The 23307-nt window shown below is 45.1% G+C and overlaps 2 protein-coding genes across 2 annotated transcripts in view; both read right to left on the bottom strand.

Moving 5' to 3' along the window:
* LOC308151809 (uncharacterized protein) overlaps positions 1 to 22772 on the bottom strand; it is a gene marked incomplete at its 3' end in the record, with an annotated part of 29367 nt that extends 6595 nt beyond the window's left edge. Inside the window, exons 1-3 of the mRNA XM_080524702.1 lie at positions 22712 to 22772; positions 18500 to 19036; positions 1350 to 1499 (exon numbers count right to left, since the gene is read on the bottom strand). Coding sequence (XP_080380828.1) covers positions 1350 to 1499; positions 18500 to 19036; positions 22712 to 22721 — 697 coding nt within the window. The 5' untranslated portion in view covers positions 22722 to 22772. The remainder of the gene's footprint in view (positions 1 to 1349; positions 1500 to 18499; positions 19037 to 22711) is intronic.
* On the bottom strand, positions 14569 to 17420 carry LOC308151213 (uncharacterized protein; the record flags this gene model as incomplete). The annotated part of the gene is made up of 4 exons (XM_080524039.1): positions 14569 to 15112; positions 15232 to 15806; positions 15926 to 16162; positions 17241 to 17420. 4 exons carry the CDS (start codon positions 17418 to 17420, stop codon positions 14881 to 14883), a joined length of 1224 nt encoding a protein of 407 aa, XP_080380165.1. The 3' UTR covers positions 14569 to 14880.
* Positions 22773 to 23307: the final 535 nt, after the last annotated feature.

Genomic DNA, 23307 nt, shown 5'->3' with positions numbered 1-23307 from the left:
CCCTGTTCCGCTGTGTACTGTAAACACACGTTTATTACAGCCCTCATTCTCTCAGCCCAGCAGGGAGGAAGCCTGAAGGAGTTCATCCTGTTGGCTGTCTGGAGTATCTGGGGGAGATGAGTAGACCAAGACAGACTGACAGGCCTCAGTATCCAGAATAGATACACAATAGTCTTCTGTCCATACAAGCAAATGTACATACAGTAGATGATGGTGAGCCAAGAGACCCCCCTTCTATAGGGCTCCTGCCTCCTTAAAACTCTTGTGTATGTATTCGTTGATGCTTCTTTAGGAATCCTGACTCTTTGAAACTCCTCCCACACTGGGAGCAGGCATAACTTGTGTGTGTATTCGCTGATGCCTCTTTAGGGATCCTGTGCTGTTGAAACTCTTCCCACATTGGGAGCAGTGGAATGGCCTCTCTCCTGTGTGTATTTTCTGGTGTGTCTTTAGGTTTCCTGCCCTGTTGAAACTCTGCCCGCACTGGGAGCAGTGGAATGGCCTCTCTCCTGTGTGTATTCTCTGATGTGTCTTTAGCTGTCCTGCCCTGTTGAAACTCTTCCCACACTGGGAGCAGTGGTATGGCTTCTCTCCTGTGTGTACTCTCTGATGCCTCTTTAGGGATCCTGATTCAGTAAAACTCATCACACAGTGGGAGCAGTGGAATGGCCTGTCTCCTGTGTGTATTCTCTGATGTGTCTTTAGCTGTCCTGCCCTGTTGAAACTCTTCCCACACTGGGAGCAGTGATATGGCTTCTCTCCTGTGTGCGTTCTCTGGTGTGTCTTTAGATCTCCTGCATCCCCGAAACTCTTCCCACACTGGGAACAGTGGTATGGCTTCTCTCCTGTGTGTATTCTCTGGTGTCTCAGTAAGGATACTGTAAGATTGAAACTCTTCCCACACTGGGAGCAGTGGAATGGCCTCTCTCCTGTGTGTATTCTCTGGTGTGACCGTAGGTTTCCTGCCCGACTGAAACTCTTGCCACACTGGGAGCAGTGGTGTGGTCTCTTTCCTGTGTGTATTCTCTGGTGTGACTTTAGGTTTCCTGCCCGGCTGAAACTCTTGCCACACTGGGAGCAGAGGTATGGCCTCTTTCCTGTGTGTATTCTCTGGTGTGAGTTTAAATTTCCTGCATCCCTGAAACTCTTCCCACACTGGGAGCAGTGGTATGGCTTCTCTCCAGTGTGTATTCTCTGATGCTTCTTTAGGTGTCCTGCATCCCTGAAACTCTTCCCACACTGGGAGCAGAGATATGGCTTCTCGCCTGTGTGTATTCTCTGATGTGCCTTTAGGTGGCTCATATGACCAAAACTTTTTCCACACTGAAAGCAAGGGTGAGTCTTTTCACCTCTGTGAGTCTGTCGGTGTGATTTAAGGTCAGTTGGACAAGTGGAACTCCGAAGATTGTTCCGTCTTAAGCCCCTCTGTCTGTGTCGTTTATGGTTTCCTGATGCGGTGGAGCTGGGCTCGATGTCTGAGTCTGGGTTGGAGCTCTCTCCTGTAAGAATAGGAACATATAGAGGATTAGAAACAACATGAGAACAAGTACTGCTTCCATAGACTCAGCAGTGCCAGAAGTAACACCACATCTCTGGAGTCTGCACACACTGTGGGAACTAGAAGTTGTCAGAGTGTGTTGATATTACAACAAATGCAAATTAGTACCTAATTTCTGATTCATACGAATGCAAAACGTCATCACATGTTCATGGACAGCCTTAACCTAGCCAGTTATGCCTCACTGGCACTGGTTAAACAGTGTCTTATCCTAGTCAGGTATGCAACACTCCAGCATGGTTAAACAGTGTCTTATCCTAGCATGTTATGCAACACTCCAGCATGGTTAAACAGTGTCTTATCCTAGCCAGGTATGCAACACTCCAGCATGGTTAAACAGTGTCTTATCCTAGCATGTTATGCAACACTCCAGCATGGTTAAACAGTGTCTTATCCTAGCATGTTATGCAACACTCCAGCATGGTTGAACAGTGTCTTATCCTAGCATGTTATGCAACACTCCAGCATGGTTAAACAGTGTCTTATCCTAGCATGTTATGCAACACTCCAGCATGGTTAAACAGTGTCTTATCCTAGCATGTTATGCAACACTCCAGCATGGTTAAACAGTGTCTTATCCTAACCAGGTATGTGTGACACTCACAATTGTGTTGTCACAATTTTGTATATATTGTATTGTATTAATTTGGTAATTATGTGTTGCAATTTTCACCTCCCGCCAATAGAGGGCGTTTATCTTTTCCGAGCTATCGGTACAATAAGACTGGTGCAGCGGGTTTGTCAAGGTGTGATGTGTTGTGATGTTTGTCAAGTTGTGATGTGTTGTGATGTATGTCAAGGTGTGATGTGTGGTGATGTATGTCAAGTTGTGATGTGTTGTGATGTATGTCAAGTTGTGATGTGTTGTGATGTATGTCAAGCTGTGATGTGTGGTGATGTATGTCAAGCTGTGATGCGTTGTGATGTATGTCAAGTTGAGATGTGTTGTGATGTTTGTCAAGCTGTGATGTATTGTGATGTTTGTCAAGTAATAGGTGCGTATAAATGTTGTGGTGTATTTAGGTTAGGATGTGGTATGTATAATGTTTTGTGTAAAAAGAAAATGGAAAATAAAATCTTACAAAAAAGAGATGCATGGGGAACAATGAGAGTGCATAAAGAGAAGATTAATTTGATGTTAAGTAAATAAAGATTAGACAGCCTGCTAAACAAGCAAAATGATGTCTCCTGTTTTATTTCGTCTTTCTACATAAAACAGATCCCTATACGTTGCTGGCCCCGCCCCTTACCAAGGCGGGACCTGTAACAATTCTTGGCGCCCAACGTGGGGCGGGCATCAGATGACCGCCTGGGGATGCTCGTCCGTGCAACTACCAACTCAAGCCCACAAGTAGCCAGACCGGCTGACGTCCGCCTGGAGGAGCTCGTCGTCCGTGCAGCTACCAACCAAAGCCCATAAGTGAACTGACCAGCGTGGAGGAGCGAGGGGTGTGCGACTGAGGCAGCTACGGTGACCAAGTGAGGAACCTGGCTGGAAGAGTGCAGCACTCCAAACTCAAAGACGTCTGGGACTGTGAACAGTAAAGATGGACGGAGATGGCAAGGTAACCGCAGGTGGCGACGAAAGAAAGAAACTGGTGTGGCAGATAAAGAAGGGACTCTACCAGCTGACTGGGGAAGAGATCTTCAAAGTCGTCCAAAATATCCCACAATCTGATGAGTATGCTAATATTAAGGAGGGTGATGGGGAGAATTGTTTTGATTATATTTGTACTTACCTCCATAGCGAACCAGTGTTGGGGTTAGAGGATCAGGGGTTTGCACTGTTACTACAACTGAATGATCTGGTGCAAGAGTTAAGGCCGGTTTAGGCTTTTGCGTCGAATTTACGTGCGTAGCTTACGTAAATTCTTACGTAGGTCTCGCAATTTACACTTCTGCGTAGGCCGCGCTGCAATTACACCGTCACATCGCTAGGTGGCAGTGTGTTTTCAGCCCCTGTGCTGTGCCTCTTCCGGTTAGGAACTCAACGGAGCTCAAAGCTCTAAGCGGCATAATAGCGATCTTTTTGTTGTTATGTTGTTGTAAATAAAAGTTCTATGATGCATTGAAATGACATTAAACTAAGATAATACGATGGTTATCATAATTTTTCAAATCTTTATTAATAAGTAATTACAGAAAAGGTGAATGACATTTCTGTCATGACTTCCGCATTTTGGGCGACGAGAGAGTCGGAATCTTGTCTGAATCATGTGCTACCAAGCGGACCAATCACAGAGCTTACGGTTAACGTGCGCTCTGACGCGTGGATAGATTTTTTGAGAGGAGCACGTCCAGGCTACGCACGTCCACGCGGGACTACGTAAGCTTACGCGTAGCCTACGGCGTCGACTTTACGCAGAAGCCTAAACCGGCCTTTAGTTGTGCTACGTCAGCCTACTACTGTAATGTCTGAACCGATAGGTAATGTGAAGGAGGTTGATGTGTTTACACCTGCACCCATACTCACCTCACCAGCGGTCACTCTACCTATAGGAACAGAACGCAGTCCTGATGATACGTCAACACCTGTTAAAGCAACACCAACATCTCACCCTGTTAGAGTTGAACAAAGCAGTGCAGACACATCTCAAGTTCAGTTAATTAACAGACCAACACCTGAGTACCAGACTCTGATGGCTAACTACGAGGCTTTAGGGAGAAGGCTAGCTGAACTTACAGTGAATCAGCCTCCCACACCCACACCTGATAGCCAACACCCTCTGAGTACTAGTCACACACCTACCGGCACCAGGAGTGACAATGTTGTCTCCATGAGAGATTTACCATTACTACGCAGAGAATTTAAGATTCAAGGCGGTCAGGTTGGCGACAGTACATCAGACATAGGGTTTAACAGTCTATGCAAACAGATAGATGAGGGTATCAGAGTCAAACATACAGAGAATGAAGTTATTCAAGGCGTGTTACGCATAGTTAAACCAGGACAGTTTAAAGATATGCTCATCAACAAAGATGACCTGACTATCAGTGAACTTAAAGGCTTCCTACGCTGGCATATGAGCGAGAAGAGTGGCAGCGAGCTCTTTCAAGAGTTAATGAGCACAAAGCAAAATGAACAGGAGAGCCCCCCAACAGTTCCTATACAGAATGATGGGCCTGAAACAAAAGGTTCTCAACGCGTCAAAACAGGCCAACACAGACATTGAGTATGAGCCTCGCACAGTCCAGAATGTGTTCCTACGTACAGTCCACCAAGGTCTCCTCCCGAAACACAGTGATGTCCGTACTGAACTCAAGCCATTCCTGTCCGACTGTACTGTTACTGATGAAACTCTCTTGAGACAGGTGAACAAAATATGCAGCGAGGAGAGTGAGAGACAGCGGCGACTGGGCTACGGCACCCGCCAAAAGGTAACCACTGCTCACAGCGCACAACTGTAACCAAACGTGCCTCCTGAACCAAAACAAAAGAGCAAGGACAACCTGCTAAATGAACTCTGTGCCAAACTCGATGCTCTGACCAACGTGGTCGACACTCTTAAAGACACAAGAGCCCCTCCTGAACATGCACGTCAGCGGCAGGCTGCTCCAACTGAGTACCAGAGAACGCCCAGACAGCCTGAGTACCAGAGAACACCCAGACAATTCGGGTGCCCGAGCTGTGTGGCAGCGGGTAACAGATGTGGTCACTGTTTCGTCTGTGGGGAAGAGGGCCACAGAGCCGTCGGCTGCCTGAAGAGGAGAGGAGGGCAGGAACAGAGCAGAGGTCCATCCTCCCGACCACCGGCAGGCGCGCACGCCATGGGCAGCCCACCAAGTACAAGGCTCCACAGTGGCCGAGCGGAGAACAGGAGACACTGACCGAGCGAACGCCAGGAGTGCAGCCTCCACCTTCACAGCTCAGGAGGTACAGACCCATGAGAGACTGGTCCAGCTAGTGGGGAAGAAGTGCACCATCAATTGCTACATACACAGCTATGCGGTGGAAGCCCTCCTGGACACTGGGGCCCAAGTAAGCATTCTAGACCGTCAGTGGGTGAGGACATACCTCCCTGATCACAAGATACGGCCGTTGTCTGAGCTCACAGGACAAGTATCTCTGGAAGTGGTTGGCATCAATGGCTAGGGTTGGGTATCGTTGGGGTTTTATCCGGTACCGGTACCTAACCGATACTTTAAAAACGGTACCGGTACCGAAACGGTACTTAATTCGGTACTTTTGATTTTTTTAAATGACATATATATATATATATATAATAATAACACGGTCGACAACATTAAACAGCTTTTCACTTTTTTATTGCTGAGGCACTGTTAGCTACTAGACACTGTTAGCTACTAGACACAGAGACACTGTTAGCTACTAGACACAGAGACACTGTTAGCTACTAGACACAGAGACACTGTTAGCTACTAGACACAGAGACACTGTTAGCTACTAGACACTGTTAGCTACTAGACACTGTTAGCTACTAGACACTGTTAGCTACTAGACACAGAGACACTGTTAGCTACTAGACACTGTTAGCTACTAGACACAGAGACACTGTTAGCTACTAGACACTGTTAGCTACTAGACACTGTTAGCTACTAGACACAGAGACACTGTTAGCTACTAGACACTGTTAGCTACTAGACACAGAGACACTGTTAGCTACTAGACACAGAGACACTGTTAGCTACTAGACACAGAGACACTGTTAGCTACTAGACACAGAGACACTGTTAGCTACTAGACACAGAGACACTGTTAGCTACTAGACACTGTTAGCTACTAGACACTGTTAGCTACTAGACACTGTTAGCTACTAGACACAGAGACACTGTTAGCTACTAGACACTGTTAGCTACTAGACACAGAGACACTGTTAGCTACTAGACACTGTTAGCTACTAGACACTGTTAGCTACTAGACACTGTTAGCTACTAGACACTGTTAGCTACTAGACACAGAGACACTGTTAGCTACTAGACACAGAGACACTGTTAGTTACTAGACACAGAGACACTGTTAGCTACTAGACACTGTTAGCTACTAGACACAGAGACACTGTTAGCTACTAGACACAGAGACACTGTTAGCTACTAGACACTGTTAGCTACTAGACACTGTTAGCTACTAGACACAGAGACACTGTTAGCTACTAACTATATTACTACACTTACTATAAACTCACTCTTCTTAACTCGTAACACAACTGCTCAGCTGAGCTCACTACCACGACACGCACTGATTGGAAATTTAACAGGCGATGTCACGTCACGACTCAGTCACGTGTGATTGACTGTTGCATGACACCGGACACCAGGGGGGAAAAAAGTAGAAAAGTACCGAAATGAGGTACCGAAATCTCCTTTGCAATTCGGTACGGTAAATACAGAATGTAAAGTAACCGGTACCTACCGGTACCGATTTTCGGTACCCAACCCTATCAATGGCGAACCCTTACCATATGATGGTTGGGTGGGGGTGATGGTGAACCTCCCTGGCAACAGTGACCCAGACCTAGCAGTACAAGTGCCCTTCCTCGTGAGCAGCGTGTCCATGGAGCGGCCCCTGATCGGGTTCAACGTGATCGAGCAGCTAATCCTGGGACCAAAGGAGGGCACTGGAATCATACCCGCAATAGCACACCTACTGCGTGGAGCTCTGAACATCCAGGAGGACCAAGTAACTGCCTTGGTCAACTTTGTCCAGACACAACCCACAAGTGATGGTGATGGGCGCTATGGCGTGGTGAAGGTGGGACCTGGGGACGTCGTCATCCCGCCGGGACAGGTCAGACATGTGAAGTGCAAGGTGCCCCCCAACTTCGACACCGCCAATTCACTAGTGCTCTTCGAACCAAATGAGGAAAATGCCCAGCTACAGCAGCTCGATGTTGGCGATGGTCTCGTACAGATTGAGGGACTAGACAGACCCTACGTGAGAGTCCCCATCGGCAACTACACGAAACATAACATGACACTGCCTCACAAAATGGCCCTAGGGAGCATCCAAGCAATCTCCAAGATTGTCCAGACAGCAGGGCAGGAAAAGGAGGAGCTACGGATGGGAGTGGAAGTTGGCAGTGTCCAGTCCTCAGCAGGCCCACCAGCTGGCAAAGGAGATGTGGCAGTGAAGTGGGATCCACCAGTCGATTTGAGCCACTTAAGTGAGGAGCAACAGGAGGTTGCAAAGAAAATGATGCGTGAAGAGTCAAACGCATTCGCCCGGAACGACGATGACATGGGGTGTATACCCAGCCTAGAAATGACCCTCGCACTCAAGGATAACACTCCAGTTCAAAGGTCATATACCTCCATTCCAAAACCGCTGTACCGAGAGGTCAAGGAGTACATCGAGGACCTGCTCGCCAAAGGCTGGATCATCAAGTCCAAATCTCCATACTCAGCCCCAGTCGTATGCGTACGAAAAAAAGATGGCACCCTCAGGCTCTGTATTGACTACAGACTGCTGAACCAGCGCACCATACCTGACCGACACCCCCTGCCGAGAATCCAGGACATCACTGACACCCTGGGAGGATACAGTTGGTTCTCGATCCTCGACCAAGGGAAGGCATACCATCAAGGGTTCATCGCAGAGGGATCACGCCACCTGACGGCCTTCGTGACACCCTGGGGACTCTACGAAAGGGTACGTATACCCTTCGGACTAACCACCGCCCCAGCGGCGTTCCAAAGGAGTATGGAAGAAATGCTGGCGTCCCTCCGTGATGAGTGCTGCATCCCGTACCTGGACGACATTCTGTGCTTCGCCCGGACCTTCGAAGACCATGTGGAAGGCCTAAGAAAGGTCCTGAGAGCCCTGCAGCGTCACGGGGTCAAGCTCCGACCCGCCAAGTGTGAGCTGTTTAAGCCGGAGGTGAGGTATGTGGGACGGCTGGTGTCCGCCGAGGGAGTAAGAATCGACCCCAAAGACCTGGCAGCTGTGACCTCCCTCAGAGATACACCACCGACCACTGTTGGAGATGTGCGGAGGATTGTGGGATTCCTGAGTTACTACCGTGCCTATGTCCAGGATTTCTCCCGCATCGCGGCACCCATCTATGAGCTGCTGCAAGTGAACCACAGCCCAACAGAAGAGACATCGGCGAGACGCCGGAGAGAGAAGGGGAAAGGAGCACAGCTACCATCAAAGACACCAGTAGAATGGACTGCGAAACATCAGGAGGCCCTCTGTAAGCTCATCAATGTGCTGGTAACTCCACCTGTGCTGGCGTACCCGGACTTTGACCTGCCATTTGTTCTACACACAGATGCGTCAGAGAAAGGACTTGGAGCTGTCCTGTACCAGCGCCAGGATGGTAGACTCAGAGTCCTCGGATATGGCTCGCGAACTCTCTCACCTGCGGAAAGAAACTACCGACTCCACTCAGGAAAACTTGAATTCCTCGCATTGAAGTGGGCAGTCTGCGAAAAGTTTAGAGATTACCTGTACTATGCGCCGCATTTCACCATCTATACCGACAACAATCCTCTGACATATGTTATGAGTACGGCCAAGCTTAACGCAGTGGGACATAGGTGGGTGGGCGAGTTGTCCGAGTTTAGATTCGATATCCGGTACAGGCCAGGCAAGAGCAATGTCGATGCGGACACACTGTCACGGTGCCCTTTAGACATATTTCAGTATCTGACGGAATGTACAGAGGAACTGGTCAGAGAAGTCGTCACGGCCACCTGGGAAGGCTGCAGGGACGGCAAAAGCCAAGATGTCGCCTGGATTGCTGCCATGACCTTGTCTCAGGGTGACCAGCTGGAACCCAGCAGTGGAGTGTTCATGCCATCCATCGACCCTGCCGAACTCCAAAGAGCACAGAGAACAGATCCAGTGATCGGGGAAATCCTGAGGCTAAAGGAGTCCGACGAAGTCCCGACTGATGGTGTGAGACGTGACGCCACTGGCCTGGTCAGAAAGATGCTGCATGAATGGGGCAAGCTCAAGGTCGAAGATGGACTGCTGTACCGCAGGACCATGGGAAGACGTCAGCTAGCCCTGCCCACCAGCTACAAGTCTATGGCGCTCAAGCACCTGCACGATGAAATGGGCCATGTTGGGACTGAAAGAGTCATCACCCTGGCCAGGGAACGCTTCTACTGGCCTTACATGAAGCGCGACATAGAGGCCTACGTAACCAAACAGTGCCCATGCATAATGCAGAAGAAGCCTGCGACACATGTGAGAGCCCCGATGGGCAGCATAACTACCAACGCAACACTCGAGCTGGTCTCAATTGACTACATGCACCTTGAAACCAGCAAAGGAGGCTACGAGTATATTCTCGTTGTAGTCAACCACTTCACGAGGTATGCCCAGGCCTATGCAACACGCAACAAATCTGGGAAAACGGCAGCAGAGAAGATATTCGATGATTACATCCCAAGATTCGGCTACCCCTCAAAACTGCATCACGACCAGGGCAGGGAGTTTGAGAACGATCTCTTCCGTACATTACAGCAGCTGAGTGGAGTGGGGCATTCGAGAACAACTCCATATCACCCCCAGGGCAACCCCGCAGAACGCTTTAACCGTACAATTTTGCAGATGTTGAGGACCCTAGGAGACAAGGAGAAAGAAAAATGGAAAGAGCACCTACCCCAGATTATACATGCATACAATTGTACCCGTCATGAGGCGACAGGGTACTCCCCCTTCTTCCTGCTATTCGGCCGCCACCCACGCCTGCCAATAGATCTGCTGTTCGGCCTGGGGACAGAAGATGAGCCAAAGACGCCACGGGGATACGCCGAGAAGTGGGCTGGAAGGATGACCGAGGCATACCGTATCGCAGGGGAAAACAGTAAACAGTCGAGTGCACGTGGAAAGAAATACTACGACAAGCATTTGAAAGGGGTCGTGCTACAGCCAGGGGATCGAGTACTCGTAAGGAACCTGAGTCAAAGAGGAGGTCCCGGGAAATTGAGATCCTACTGGGAAAAGACGATTCATGTCGTGACAGCCCTGTGTACAAAGTCGTCTCTGAAAGAGATGGATCCAAGGTCCGTGTCCTACATCGTAACCTGTTGCATCTGGTCAACGACCTACCTACAGACTTACCTCCACTGCCAGTAACAACAGCAGCGCCGCAGGAGAAGAGGAGAACTAGGCAAACCAGAGCAACAGGACAGATGAGACCAGAACAAAGGAGTGATACCGAGTCGGATGATGGAGATGGATACTACTGGCTCAGGGTACCTGCAACTGGAGTTGGAAATGGAACGAACACCATACCTACCTATAATCCTGTGCGGAGCTCTGGTCCTGCTGAATCCACAAGAGCCGCCCAGAGAGAACCTGTAAGAGGGAGAGAACCCGTAAGAGGGAGAGAACCTGTAAGAGAGAGAGAACCTGTAAGAGAGATGGAACCCGTGAGAGAGATGACACCTGTAAGGGGAAGAAGAGCGGCGTTAATGGAAGAAGGACTGAGAATGGAAACAAGAGCAGTCCGAGACCCCAGACCAAGCAGAGAACAGTCCTATACTGAGCCTGAAAGTGACAGTGAAGATACTGGGCCTGTTGTAGAAGGTGCAGAGACAATACTTACCCAGACAAGTCCAACTGAGAGTGCTAGAGCAGCTGAAGGGCCAAGAGTAGAGGAGGACCATCGCGGTCATGACATGTATTCAGCCAGAAGATCTACTCGTAATAGACAGCCGACAGCACACTTTACCTATGACAGATTAGGCCAGCCATCAGTACAGACACCAGCTACAGCCAACAGTATAGAGGTTTCTGAGATGCCACTTTGGGGTATGCAGCCATACCACTTCTTACCTTACTCTGTCCCACCACTATATGGCATTCCACCACCACACGTGACATACCCTTATGGCTTACCCACACCTATTCACATGCCAGGGTATACATACTGATAAGGGTAACGAAAGGGAGTTTTTGAAATATTTGATTTGAATGAGCCAGGAGAAATGGCAGGAGCCACATTTATTTTGTTGGGGAGTGTGTGACACTCACAATTGTGTTGTCACAATTTTGTATATATTGTATTGTATTAATTTGGTAATTATTTGTTGCAATGTTCACCTCCCGCCAATAGAGGGCGTTTATCTTTTCCGAGCTATCGGTACAATAAGACTGGTGCAGCGGGCTCGTGTCCTCAGATTAGACAGCCTGCTAAACAAGCAAAATGATGTCTCCTGTTTTATTTCGTCTTTCTACATAAAACAGGTATGTAAAGTCACCAAGAAGGAAAACGTTTTAAGAACCAGATGTATAATAATATAAAGTGTTAGTTGATACAGTTATAGGTATCGTTAACCACTGAGGGGTGTATTCTGTCGAACTTTGCAAGTTCGCTAGCATTGAGGCTAGTGGCATGCTAATTTGCGTTGAGGGGGAGAGTGGTGATTCACACCAGTGTTAAGTGTTTCTTTTGTTTCGTTTTGGCTCCTGGGCTCATTGGGTTTGGTTTGTGAATCAGTTAGTATGTATGTATGTATGTATGTATGTATGTATGTATGTATGTATGTATGTATGTATGTATGTATGTATGTATGTATGTATGTAATAAAAGTATAAGCTCACTTCAGTTACTGTTGGTAAGTGTAGCCTAGTTTTGTATGTAAATATGTAGTTTGCTGGACAGAGACTGATATATTTTGAATATTGTGTTGAAGATAATAAAATATAATAATAAAATATAGATAATAAGATTATAGTGAACTGTAATAAAAACAGTAAGGAGCGTAACAGTTAGTGTTAATAGGTCAATTTATTTAATTGGTTTAGTATTGCATGAAGTGCAGGTAGAAATATGATGTGTACATGGTGTGATGTGTACATGGAAGTTTGTTAGGTTATGATGATTGTTGGTTGGAAAGGATGGTTGTTGAGATGCATGGGGAACAATGAGAGTGCATAAAGAGAAGATTAATTTGATGTTAAGTAAATAAAGATTAGACAGCCTGCTAAACAAGCAAAATGATGTCTCCTGTTTTATTTCGTCTTTCTACATAAAACAGATCCCTATACGTTGCTGGCCCCGCCCCTTACCAAGGCGGGACCTGTAACATATAGATGCAACACTCCAGCATGGTTAAACAGTGTCTTATCCTAGCATGTTATGCAACACTCCAGCATGGTTAAACAGTGTCTTATCCTAGCATGTTATGCAACACTCCAGCATGGTTAAACAGTGTCCCACCCACCGCCCCAGCCTCCACCTGCTCAGTCGCTCTGTATTTAACCTACGGGGGGTTTGAGTAGCTATGGACTCCCTGCTTATGTTCTTCTGTATTTAACCTACGGGGGGTTTGAGTAGCTATGGACTCCCTGCTTATGTTCTTCTGTATTTCATGTTGTTTAACTTCAGGCAGGGAGTTCTACAGAGCAGAGCCAGCTAACTCTATTACCGACCTAGTATTATTCTTCCTGCTACAACTGGTGAACTGATAATTCACTTGCTTAGTCAAATGTATTGATTGTAAGTCGCTTTGGAATAAGGCGTCTGCTAAATGCCAAAAATGTAAATGTAAAATGTAGGTGTCCTGACAGAAATTAGAGAAATTGTAGCAACTTTTGTTTGTTGTGAATGAATCAACAACTCCTGTGAGGAAATCATGGGAAAAATGAAAATAAATGCTGGTGTTTTGTTCCCTAAGTAGGGCAAAGTAATTTGTCCGTTTTTTACAGATTATGAAAATTAATTTTTTGTTGTTGTGCGTCATACATTGAATTTGGAAAATAGTTGAACAAGATTATTTGAACGTTGGTACAACTCAAAACAACTTGCACAGAAAGTTCTTCAGGTTTTTCACACTTCTGATAGGAGGAGGAATATATACACTGAACAAAAATATAAATGCAACACTTTTTTTCCCCCCAATTTTTCATGAGTTGAAATCAAAGACCGTACACTTTTTCTACACTAAAGGCCTATTTATCTAACATTTTTTAAACAAATGTGTTTAAATCTGAGTTAGTGAGCACTTCTCCTTTGCCGAGATAATCCATCCACCTGACAGGTGTGGTATATCAAGATGCTGTGAAGTGAAAGTTGAATTAAAGTTAATTTAAGCCCGGTACAGACATACAGATAATCTGGCCGACTTTGGCCCGATTTCCCCCCTTCCGACCAAGGACAGCAAACGCCTACAAGATTATCCTGTGCTGTGAGGTGTGTTAAGAGTCCATTTCTCCTCCCCTTTCCTTTTTTCCCTCCTTTCCTTTCTTGTCCTGTATTGTCATTGTTATGTGTTGTGAAAAGCAATAAAAAATCTTGATCACAAAAAAAAGTCAATTTCTCCTGACAATCTGCTCGGAAAATGGTCGGGGCAGACAATCGTACATATTAAACGTGTTCAATATTTACGACCCAAAATACTCATGTGTGTGGGCGAAACTGACAACAACCGAGTCCGATTGTGACGTGGAATAGAATGTAGCCAATCAAGAAGCGAGCTGACTTCTTTTCTTCTTTACTAGACTACCTGTCATTATCTGTCAGTGGGGTTGGGAACTAACCCTCAGGAAACAAACTTGGAGGGCTGACATGTTTAAATTGCTAAATAATAATAATAACAATTATAATAATAATCATTCAAGATGTTTTATTGCCATTTGTAACAAGTACATTGGATTGCATTCGCTCATGCAGTATAAATTCTAAACAGATTCTCAACAAAAGTAAAAAGTTAGCACACAATAAGTACAGTCGAAAGTACGAATTAGCAATACTATGGCACATTAAGGCAGGTGGTGCAAAAAAAAAGAGAGAAATAGGCATTTAAAGGAGTCATATTATCTTTTTCCACAAGTTAATGTAGACTCTCTGGTCCCCATAACATGCCATTGAAGTTTTTTGATTAAAATACTACTCAGATTTGAATCTAAAGGAATTCTAGCATGCCTCCCCGCCACTCTGTTTCTCTACCAGCTGCTTCTCTCCACGCCCCCTACTAGACCTCAGCCACGCCCCCTACTAGACCTCAGCCACGCCCCCTACTAGACCTCAGCCACACCCCCTACTAGACCTCAGCCACGCCCCTACTAGACCTCAGCCAATACATTGTTGCGCATTTCCCTTGACAAGTCAACTTTAGGGACAGGAAAGGAAAAACTACAGAGTGACCAATCTCGAGCTGCATGTTCATGTCAAATATAATATGAATATATATACAGTATATTATGCCTACTCGGAGATGAGTGCAAACATGTTGATTTGCACGCTTGGCTTGCTTTGCATGTAGCCCACAAAAAAATTACAGAATTGCTATACTTCACAATTTCTGTGTTAGTAGGGTCATCAGACCCAAATGTACAGCACAAGCACTGAAAAAAAAAAAGAGTTTTTCATAATATGACCCCTTTAATATTATAATCCATAATGCATTCAGTGGGACTTTGGTGGAGGGCATGTGACATTTCGTGCCTCTTCAGAACAGAATTCTCTGATCTTCTCAAAAAGATAATTCTGCCTGGCCGTGTCCAGTCCGGGTGGGGCTTGCACAGGAAGTCCATCTATGGGGGGAAGGACATCAGCGTTGCGCAGCAGCTGAAACTCCACTGGTTCTGCATCACATTGTTTTCTGGCCAAAACCACACCAGGTCTCTGGGCATCAAAGCTGTAACAGAATAGACGCAAGACAGTACATTTAAAATATTGCCCACTGTTACCAACACACCATTTTCACAAAATACTACTATGTTCATAAAATAGAATAGCTAATATAATGATAATTACCTGAAGTGCTGGTAATTCTTAATATATGGGAGCTTTCGGAAGTGGCTACCCAGATGCTGTTCCCAGTCGTAGCTTTCCACAAGCACTGTGCCATTCTCCAGTCCGACAAGCTGGGGGATGTTTACTTGCTTCACAGGAGAGCTGGCCCTCACAACCCTAGCAATGTCTGACAAAGTGTCCACTCTGGTCTTCCTGAAGCACTGCTTGACCAGTCCAAAGCACCAGCTGGGGCCAAACTCGGTGTGGCTTGCATTCAGGAAGTGGAGGCCCAGCTTCAGGTGAAGGTTGTTCATAGTCCGCCAGGCACAGTACCATAGCATCGAATTGTTCTTGTTTTGCCCACTGCAGTTGTCACAATGAAGGTCCACGTTTGCTTCTCCGACTCCATAGTTGTTGAAAAAATGATGGACGTAGTTGATGACTGCGCTGCTTCCCTGACTCGTTGACATCCCTTCATCAATTAGGTAATTCACTTGCTTCGGCATCCCTTCACAGAAGACACCAAAAAGGCCACACTTGCGTGGAGTCAAAAAATACATGGGCCCAGGCTGATGAGGGTCAGTAGGGAAGTGCACCTGAGAGAGAAGGAGAGATAGAAGAGACGGAATAAAGATTAGATACATTCAATATCCGTCTAACATAGTGTGTTTTGGTAAACCAAATCAACGGTGTCATAGGATGAAATTATTCTCACCTGTTGTGCAAAATCAAAACTGTAGTGCATTGTGATCTGCCTGCTTGCGGGTTTGGAGGGGCCTAGAGACAGATGCAAATCCTCACAGGTCTTGGCACAGGCAGCATTCAGGTCCTGGTAGAACGACCGCTCCTTTCGAACGAGGTCGAGATGCTGTTCCTGCTTCTTCAACTTGGCTGATTTGACCTTGGCCGACAGATTGGCACTTTGTCGCAGCTGGTAGTTGTTCTTGTGGCACTGAGAACACAGATCTGTCCGGGGTTTGGTGCTGGTTATCTGAGGCAGCAATGACTTCCACAGCCTTCGGAAGCTGCGCAGACCAACAACACGCTCCCCTGCAAAGACATCGTTTTTTATGAGTATGAGATTGGTTTCAATAGGGGGGTACATGCCTATCTATACAACATTACCGTTCATTTTTTCTCAAGAGCAACTTTTCTGTAACATTTCTGAACATGAGTCTTATACACAACGTTACACATACCAAGCTTTCCCACAGCATCTTTGTAGAGATGCCAAACTTTGGTTTTGGTGATATTGGTTGGAAGCAACTTTGCACTCAAGTCTCTGTGACCAGGGTGCCTGCCAGGCAGGACGATGGCGTGGTCCTCTGCGTAGTTCACTATGAATGCCACCACTCTTTTGATGTCCTCTGTATTGAGGAAGTTCTTGTTTGTCCGATCTTGTTTCTTGCACCTCGGGCGTGGTACTGCACCATTCTCCTTGTAGGATTGGGCAATTGATTGGAGAAGGTTTTTGCTGATCCTGAACAAAAACAAACAAACACACTGGTTTCAGACTGTGATGTGCTAGCTCCCTAACTAACAAAAGTGCTTACTAGCTAACAAACAACTGTTTGGCTAGCCTAACGGGCTAATAAACAAATATATAAATAAACAAACAAACTCTGGCTGTTCCTCTCTCTACACAAAAGCAAAACAATGCATCACTAAACTTACCCGAGTACAAAGCAGAAGGTTTGTCGGCAGACAACAGTGCTGTGAATCGCATATGTTGTTCGATGAAACTTTCGTTTCGTTGACACTTTATGTTTGGATTGAGTCATTTCTGAATCATTCATGGATGTCAGTATCGTTCCCAAAACAAACATGTCTCTGTTGTCTGCTGACAGTGACGCTGTGTTAAGTCTGGTGTTGTAGATCAGTTCTGGAGACAGTCTTTGGCTGCAAGAGACAGCCTGTTGTTCTGAATTCTCTTTTCGTCTCTGCTGGCACTTGCAATCAAAGTTTCTTATCTTGTCCATTTCTTTTGAGTAATCTGGATCCACTGTTATAGTATCGACTGATCTTAAAACCTTTTCTATGTCCATAGTCACAGTGCCATTGTCCCGCTCCTCGTCAGAAAACAAACTGTTGTTGAAGTCAAAATCGAGGTCTGAAATGTTGTCGCTGTCGTCATCGTCCACCTCGCTATCATCACATTCCGAATCCGAGCTAATGCCAGCATGCATATAATCCAAGATGAACGAGTCCATAGATTCTTCACTGTCGATGGTTCTACCGGCTGCTGAAAGATTTATAGTGGTGGTGTCATGCCAAATACTGTCCGCCTACCAAATTTTGTCCAGGGTGATGTAATCCGGTCTTTCGAACGCCACGACACGTTCGTTGCTATGCCGACATGAATATTCCAAACATTCCTGAATAAACTCTACCGCTTATTGTTTTAGCAAACCCACATCACATCAGCCAAATAATGATAAATATAATTCCATAACTGGATACTACTTTGTTTCCAATCATAGCTAGCTAGCGTACTAACATACTTATCAAATGTACATTGGGGACAGTAATAGTTCTGTGACATGACTGGCATGCTGCTAGATGATACGTAAATAAGTAAGCTAGCTAGCTAGCTAGGATTGGAAACAAAGTAGTATCCAGTTAGGGAACTATATTTATCACTAGTTTGGCTGATGTGGTGTGGTGTGATGTGGGTATGTTTGCTAAACTAGCCAACTCTGTAACATTAGCGTAACAAATTACTTGTGAAATTAGCAGGCATGAACACTAGAACACGAGCGTCGGCATAGCAACGAACGCGTCATGGCATTTGAAAGACCTGATGACATCACCCGGACATATTTTGGAGCCCAGGCCGTATTTGGCATGACAATGACATGAGGTTCAGCCTCCATGGTTAGTAAACAACAACAACAACAACAACAACAACAACACAGACTGCGCCTGTAATCATGGGAGAGGTTGCATGTGCAGCCAGTGAAACCAAGGGAACAAGACCCCAAACCCACTGATGAGTACGCCCCCAAACAAGCTTAGTTTGCTAACAAATTATGTATTAGTGATCCAGTGATATAAAAACGGCTGTTTGTTATATTGAGTGGGCTCTTCAACACTTAATCTTTCATAATATGGTATAATATATAGTAAATATGGTATAACTTTCGTAACATGTAAATAACATTTATGTGACTTCACGGTTACATGTTACTCCTTTCACAAGCCAGTGTCACAAATAACTGCCAGCAACCTTTGATCTACTCATTAATCTGGCCTGGCCTTCACCAATAAGTAATACATAACATGAACTCACCATCATCATCATCATCATCATCACCACCACCATCTTCATCATCCTCTCCATCTTCATCATCCTCTCCATCTTTCTCCTCCTCTCCTTCTAACTCCACTTCCACCATCACATAAGTCTCCTCTTCTTCCTCTTCTTCTTCTTCTTCTTCTTCTTCTTCTTTCACCACATCTTTTTCCACCACATCCTCTTCTTTCATCATCACATCTTTCTTCTGTTCCTCCCTTTCTCTCATTACCATATCTGTGTTCTCTTCTTTCATTATCACATATTTCTCCTCCATTTCCTCTCCTGCTTCTTCCTCTTGTTTCACCACCACCTCTACTTCCGCTACTTTCACCATCATATCTTTAATCTCTTCTTCCTTCTCCTCCTCTTTAATTGCCACATTGAGTTCCAGTGTTTGGTTCCAGTCTTCCAGCTTCACTGCCACCATCTCTGGACCCCGCTTTCTGCTTTTCTTGGCCGGAGAACCACAGACAGAAACAGGGGACTGTGTGGACCTGAGTTCAGACATGGTAGCTGGGCTGTGAGGTGGATCTGTGCAGTGGACAAAAGGAGGCATAAACAGTGATGAGTATATTTCACAAATAATACCAAAGAAAACTAATCATACACATAACTCTACTCCCTCAATCTGAAATTTAAATCTTTGAAAAATAGTTCTGTACATTGTTACATTGAGCAGGATGGTGCCAGTAATTATCCATCAACATTTGCCAAGACATCACTTTAATACTTCACTTAAAGACATCACTTTAATACTTGGCCGAATATTCATGTTTGTATGCTTATTCAAGTAAAATGTAAAATGATAATAATTGTCAAAATGATGTGTTTTGAATTGTATACTTTGTTACATAATATTTCATGAAAGATGTAGGCCTAGTTAAAAATTGTGACTGCAGCTGGTGAAAGGGGGAACAAGTCACCCATCAAAATGTTAACTATTATTTTGAAAAACTGAAATACATTTCAACGTTGTTGAAAATCACATCACACACTCAGCTACTCAGGCCAGAATACTGCAATGCAATGAATTCGATGAGTAATCCCCACTGCAAAGAGATAATATCCAGTGAGCGGCAGTACTCAGGTCAGAGGAGCTGATAGAATGTCAACAGTGACTCAAATAACCACTCGTTACAACCAAGATATGCAGGAGAGCATCTCTGAACGCACAACACGTCCAACCTGGAAGCAGACGGGCTACAGCAGCAGAAGGAGAACACACCGGGCGTCACTCCAGTCAGCTAAGAACAGGAAACTGAGGCTACAGTTTGCACGGTTGCCTGGTCTGATGAGTCTTGATTTCTGCTGCCACAGATGGTAGAGTCAGAATTCAATTCAACTTTATTGTCCATGTGCAGTGCACTAGGAACATGATTTGGTATTCTACCATACTAAACATGCACACGTCACGTGCCCGATCACGTCTCTTCACAACACTGGCTCCCCGCTGGTGGAATGAGCTCCCCACGGCTGTCAGAACGGCAGAGTCACTACCCATCTTCCGTCGTAGACTGAAGACCCATCTCTTCAGGTTACATCTTAACTGCTCCTCCTGAGACATCTTCTGCCCCTCACCACTACGTCTCCTAAAAGACACCCGGTTTCCCCTCTACTGTGTCCCTAAGAACTTCTATTGCCCCCCTTTTACTGTTTCTCAGTTTCTCCAGTAATATAAAAATAAAATAAAAAAATAGGAGAAGGCGATAATAGGGAGAAGGTTTTTCCTTCTATCAGTGGCCCCGGGCCCGAGCTAGAGTACTCTTCATGCAACGAATGGTGGACTGCTGATTCACATGCTTAGTATTCAAATGTATTGATTGTAAGTCGCTTTGGAATAAGGCGTCTGCTAAATGCCAAAAATGTAAATGTAAATGTAAACAAGCTACAGTACATACAACAACAAGACAATACTCAAGACAAAATATAGCCTACAGTGCCAATATGAGTGAATGTTATGAACAAATATACTGTACAACTAAGTGCAAGAACATGTAAAGTGCAAGGTGCAATGATCAGCAGTTATTGAGGAGGGCTGTGGCTTTGGGGAAGAAACTGTTCAAGTGGCGTGATGTTTTTGTCCTGGTGGCCCTGTAGCCTGTACCTGTACTTGGTGGCCCTGTACCGCTGTCCAGAAGGGAGTAGCCTAATGCAAACAAGCTGTGAGCTGGATGTGAAGGGTCAGCCACAATCTTGCCTGCTCTCTTCAGTGATCTGGCGTGAACCGCATGAAAGCGTGGACCCATTCTGCCGTGCATCGACGGTTGTGCATCAACGGTTCAGGCTGGTGGTGTAATAATAACGTAATAATAACTTTTAACGTAATAATACCTTTTTTATCTGTATAGCACTTTTCCTGCAAATGTTGCAGCTCAAAGTGCTCCAATCATTATATAATCATCATCTAATCATTTAGTCATTTAAAGGCAATATTAAAAAGATGGGTTTTTAGTCTTGACTTGAACATATTTGCTGAGGTTGCATCTCTAATGTAAACTGGCAGTGAGACACAATCTGGAGCATAACATGAGAATGCAGCCTCACCAAATCTCTTCTTTTGTACATGTGATACACAGAGAAAACCAGCGTCAGAAGACCTGAGAGCTCTATTGGGCTGATATACTAGCAAAAGGTCTTTCAGATATTCTGGTGCTGTAATGGTGTGTGTTGGGGGGTGTGGGGTGTAATGGTGTGTGTGCATGTGTGTGTGTGGGTGTGTGTGTAATGGTGTGTGTGCATGTTTAAAAGGGGGGTGGTGTAATGGTATGGGGGGGGTGTAATGGTGTGGGGGATATTTTCTTGGCACACTTTGGGCCCCATAGTCCCAACTGAGCATGGTTCCTATGACCACAGTGTACCCATCTCCTAATGGCTACTTCCAGCAGGATAACGCGCCATGTCACAAAGCTCAAACTGGTTTCTTGAACATGACAATGAGCTCACTGTGTTCAAATGGCCTCCACAGTCACCAGATCTCAATCCAACAGAGCACCTTTGGGATGTGTTGGAACGGGAGATTCGCACCATGGATGTGCAGCCGACAAATCTGCAGCAACTGCGTGATGCTATCATGTCAATATCATAGACCAAAAACTCTGGGGGAATGTTTGCAGCACCTTGTTGAATCTATGTCACGAAAAGGCTGCACGATTATGGCTAATATGAGAATCACAATTATTTTTGCTCAATATTGTGATTAATCACAATTATTAATCAATTTTGGGGAACACTATTATTTTATAGCACCTTGTAGGCCTATATCAACGTAAAACTGCCGTCACAATAATAATTATTCTATAAACCTATACATGAATAAATTAAAATAAACAATTCTTTCTTCACATGAATTCAGTCTTCTTGAGATAAAATACATTTCCCTCCAAAAAAAGAATGCCACCACATAATAAAACCACAAGTGTGTCCTTGCGTAAGCACTTACTTTTAAATTAATCCAGGGAGAATGTCCCTGTAATTTCTAATTGTCTGCTAAATGGTTAAAATAGAAATGTAAATATGTATCATCTATCAATTCTATTATTTACCTTCTTATTCTACTACCTTATCAGAGCTGTTCGTTTGTTCTGTTTGGGCTGCGTTCGTAAACTTGCTCTGGAATCTGATCAGCACTCACAGAAATGCCTCTTGTCCAATCAAATTACTTGGTCCCTTTATGACGTTGAACCCAGTGTGCGCTCCGGCGCACTCAGAGCGAATTTACGAACGCAGCCTAAGTGTAATAATAACATGAATTAACACGTACATTTAAACTATTTCGAATTATTTGGCATATTTTTGAATGTTTTAAAAGTCCGGGAACAGCTCGTCCCCATGGCGATAGCGTTGTGGCCAGAGCGTTTGACCTGCCGAAACACAGACGCCATTTTCCCCGTCTGAAGTCTTGTTAGCCGCGCCGCCATCTTCGTCCAGTGTAAAATCAATCTGTAACTATGTGAAGCCTCCAGTCATGTAGTGTAAGTGTAAGTGTAGTCATTCTCCTAGTAGTCCAGACTGAGGAGGTTTATTTACTGTCAACAAACGGAATGAACGAGGCGCAACTTCCACCAGAGAACCTACACGGACACTTTCACATAGCGGTTCATTTCCTCCATATCAACCTCAGCACACAGCAGCTATGTAACTTAGAGCATCGTGGACATTTCAGGTGAATGAACCAGCTGCATTACAGATACGGGTCATGTTTCTTACCTGCGCTCATGTGATGTTCACCAACCTCCACGTTTGTAAACTTGTTATGATCGATCTGCTCTGGCTGCTCAACTTGAGTCACAGCGAGGGAGAAGTGTCGCAGATTTAAGGGAACTTCCGGTTTTGCGAAAATGTGGCACTTCCGTGCCAAAATAAAAGATCGACATATAAAACGCTTATTACAACGTTACACCGATCAGCCAAAACATTATGACCACTGACAGACAAAGTTTATCTTATTACAATGGTGTGTATGCGTGTGTGTATAACATCAACAATTTCTTATTTGTATAGCACTTTTCCTGCACATATTGCAGCTCAAAGTGCTCCAATCATTATATAATCATAATTTAATTTAATTATTTAGTCATTTAAAGGCAATATTAAAAATATGTGTTTTTAGTCTTGACTTGAACATATTTGCTGAGGTTGCATCCCTAATGTAAACTGGCAGTGAGACACAATCTGGAGCATAAAATGAGAATGCAGCCTCACCCAATCTCTTCTTTTATACATGTGGTACACAGAGAAAACCAGCGTCAGAAGATGATCTAAGAACTCGCTGAAACGAATGATACCAAATAACAACAATTAGT

Source organism: Nansenia antarctica (assembly GCF_963989245.1).
Source record: "Nansenia antarctica genome assembly, chromosome: 2".
Lineage (NCBI taxonomy): Eukaryota > Metazoa > Chordata > Actinopteri > Argentiniformes > Microstomatidae > Nansenia > Nansenia antarctica.
The sequence above is the reverse complement of the archived record's forward strand: the minus strand, read 5'-3'. Positions and strand labels throughout refer to the sequence as shown.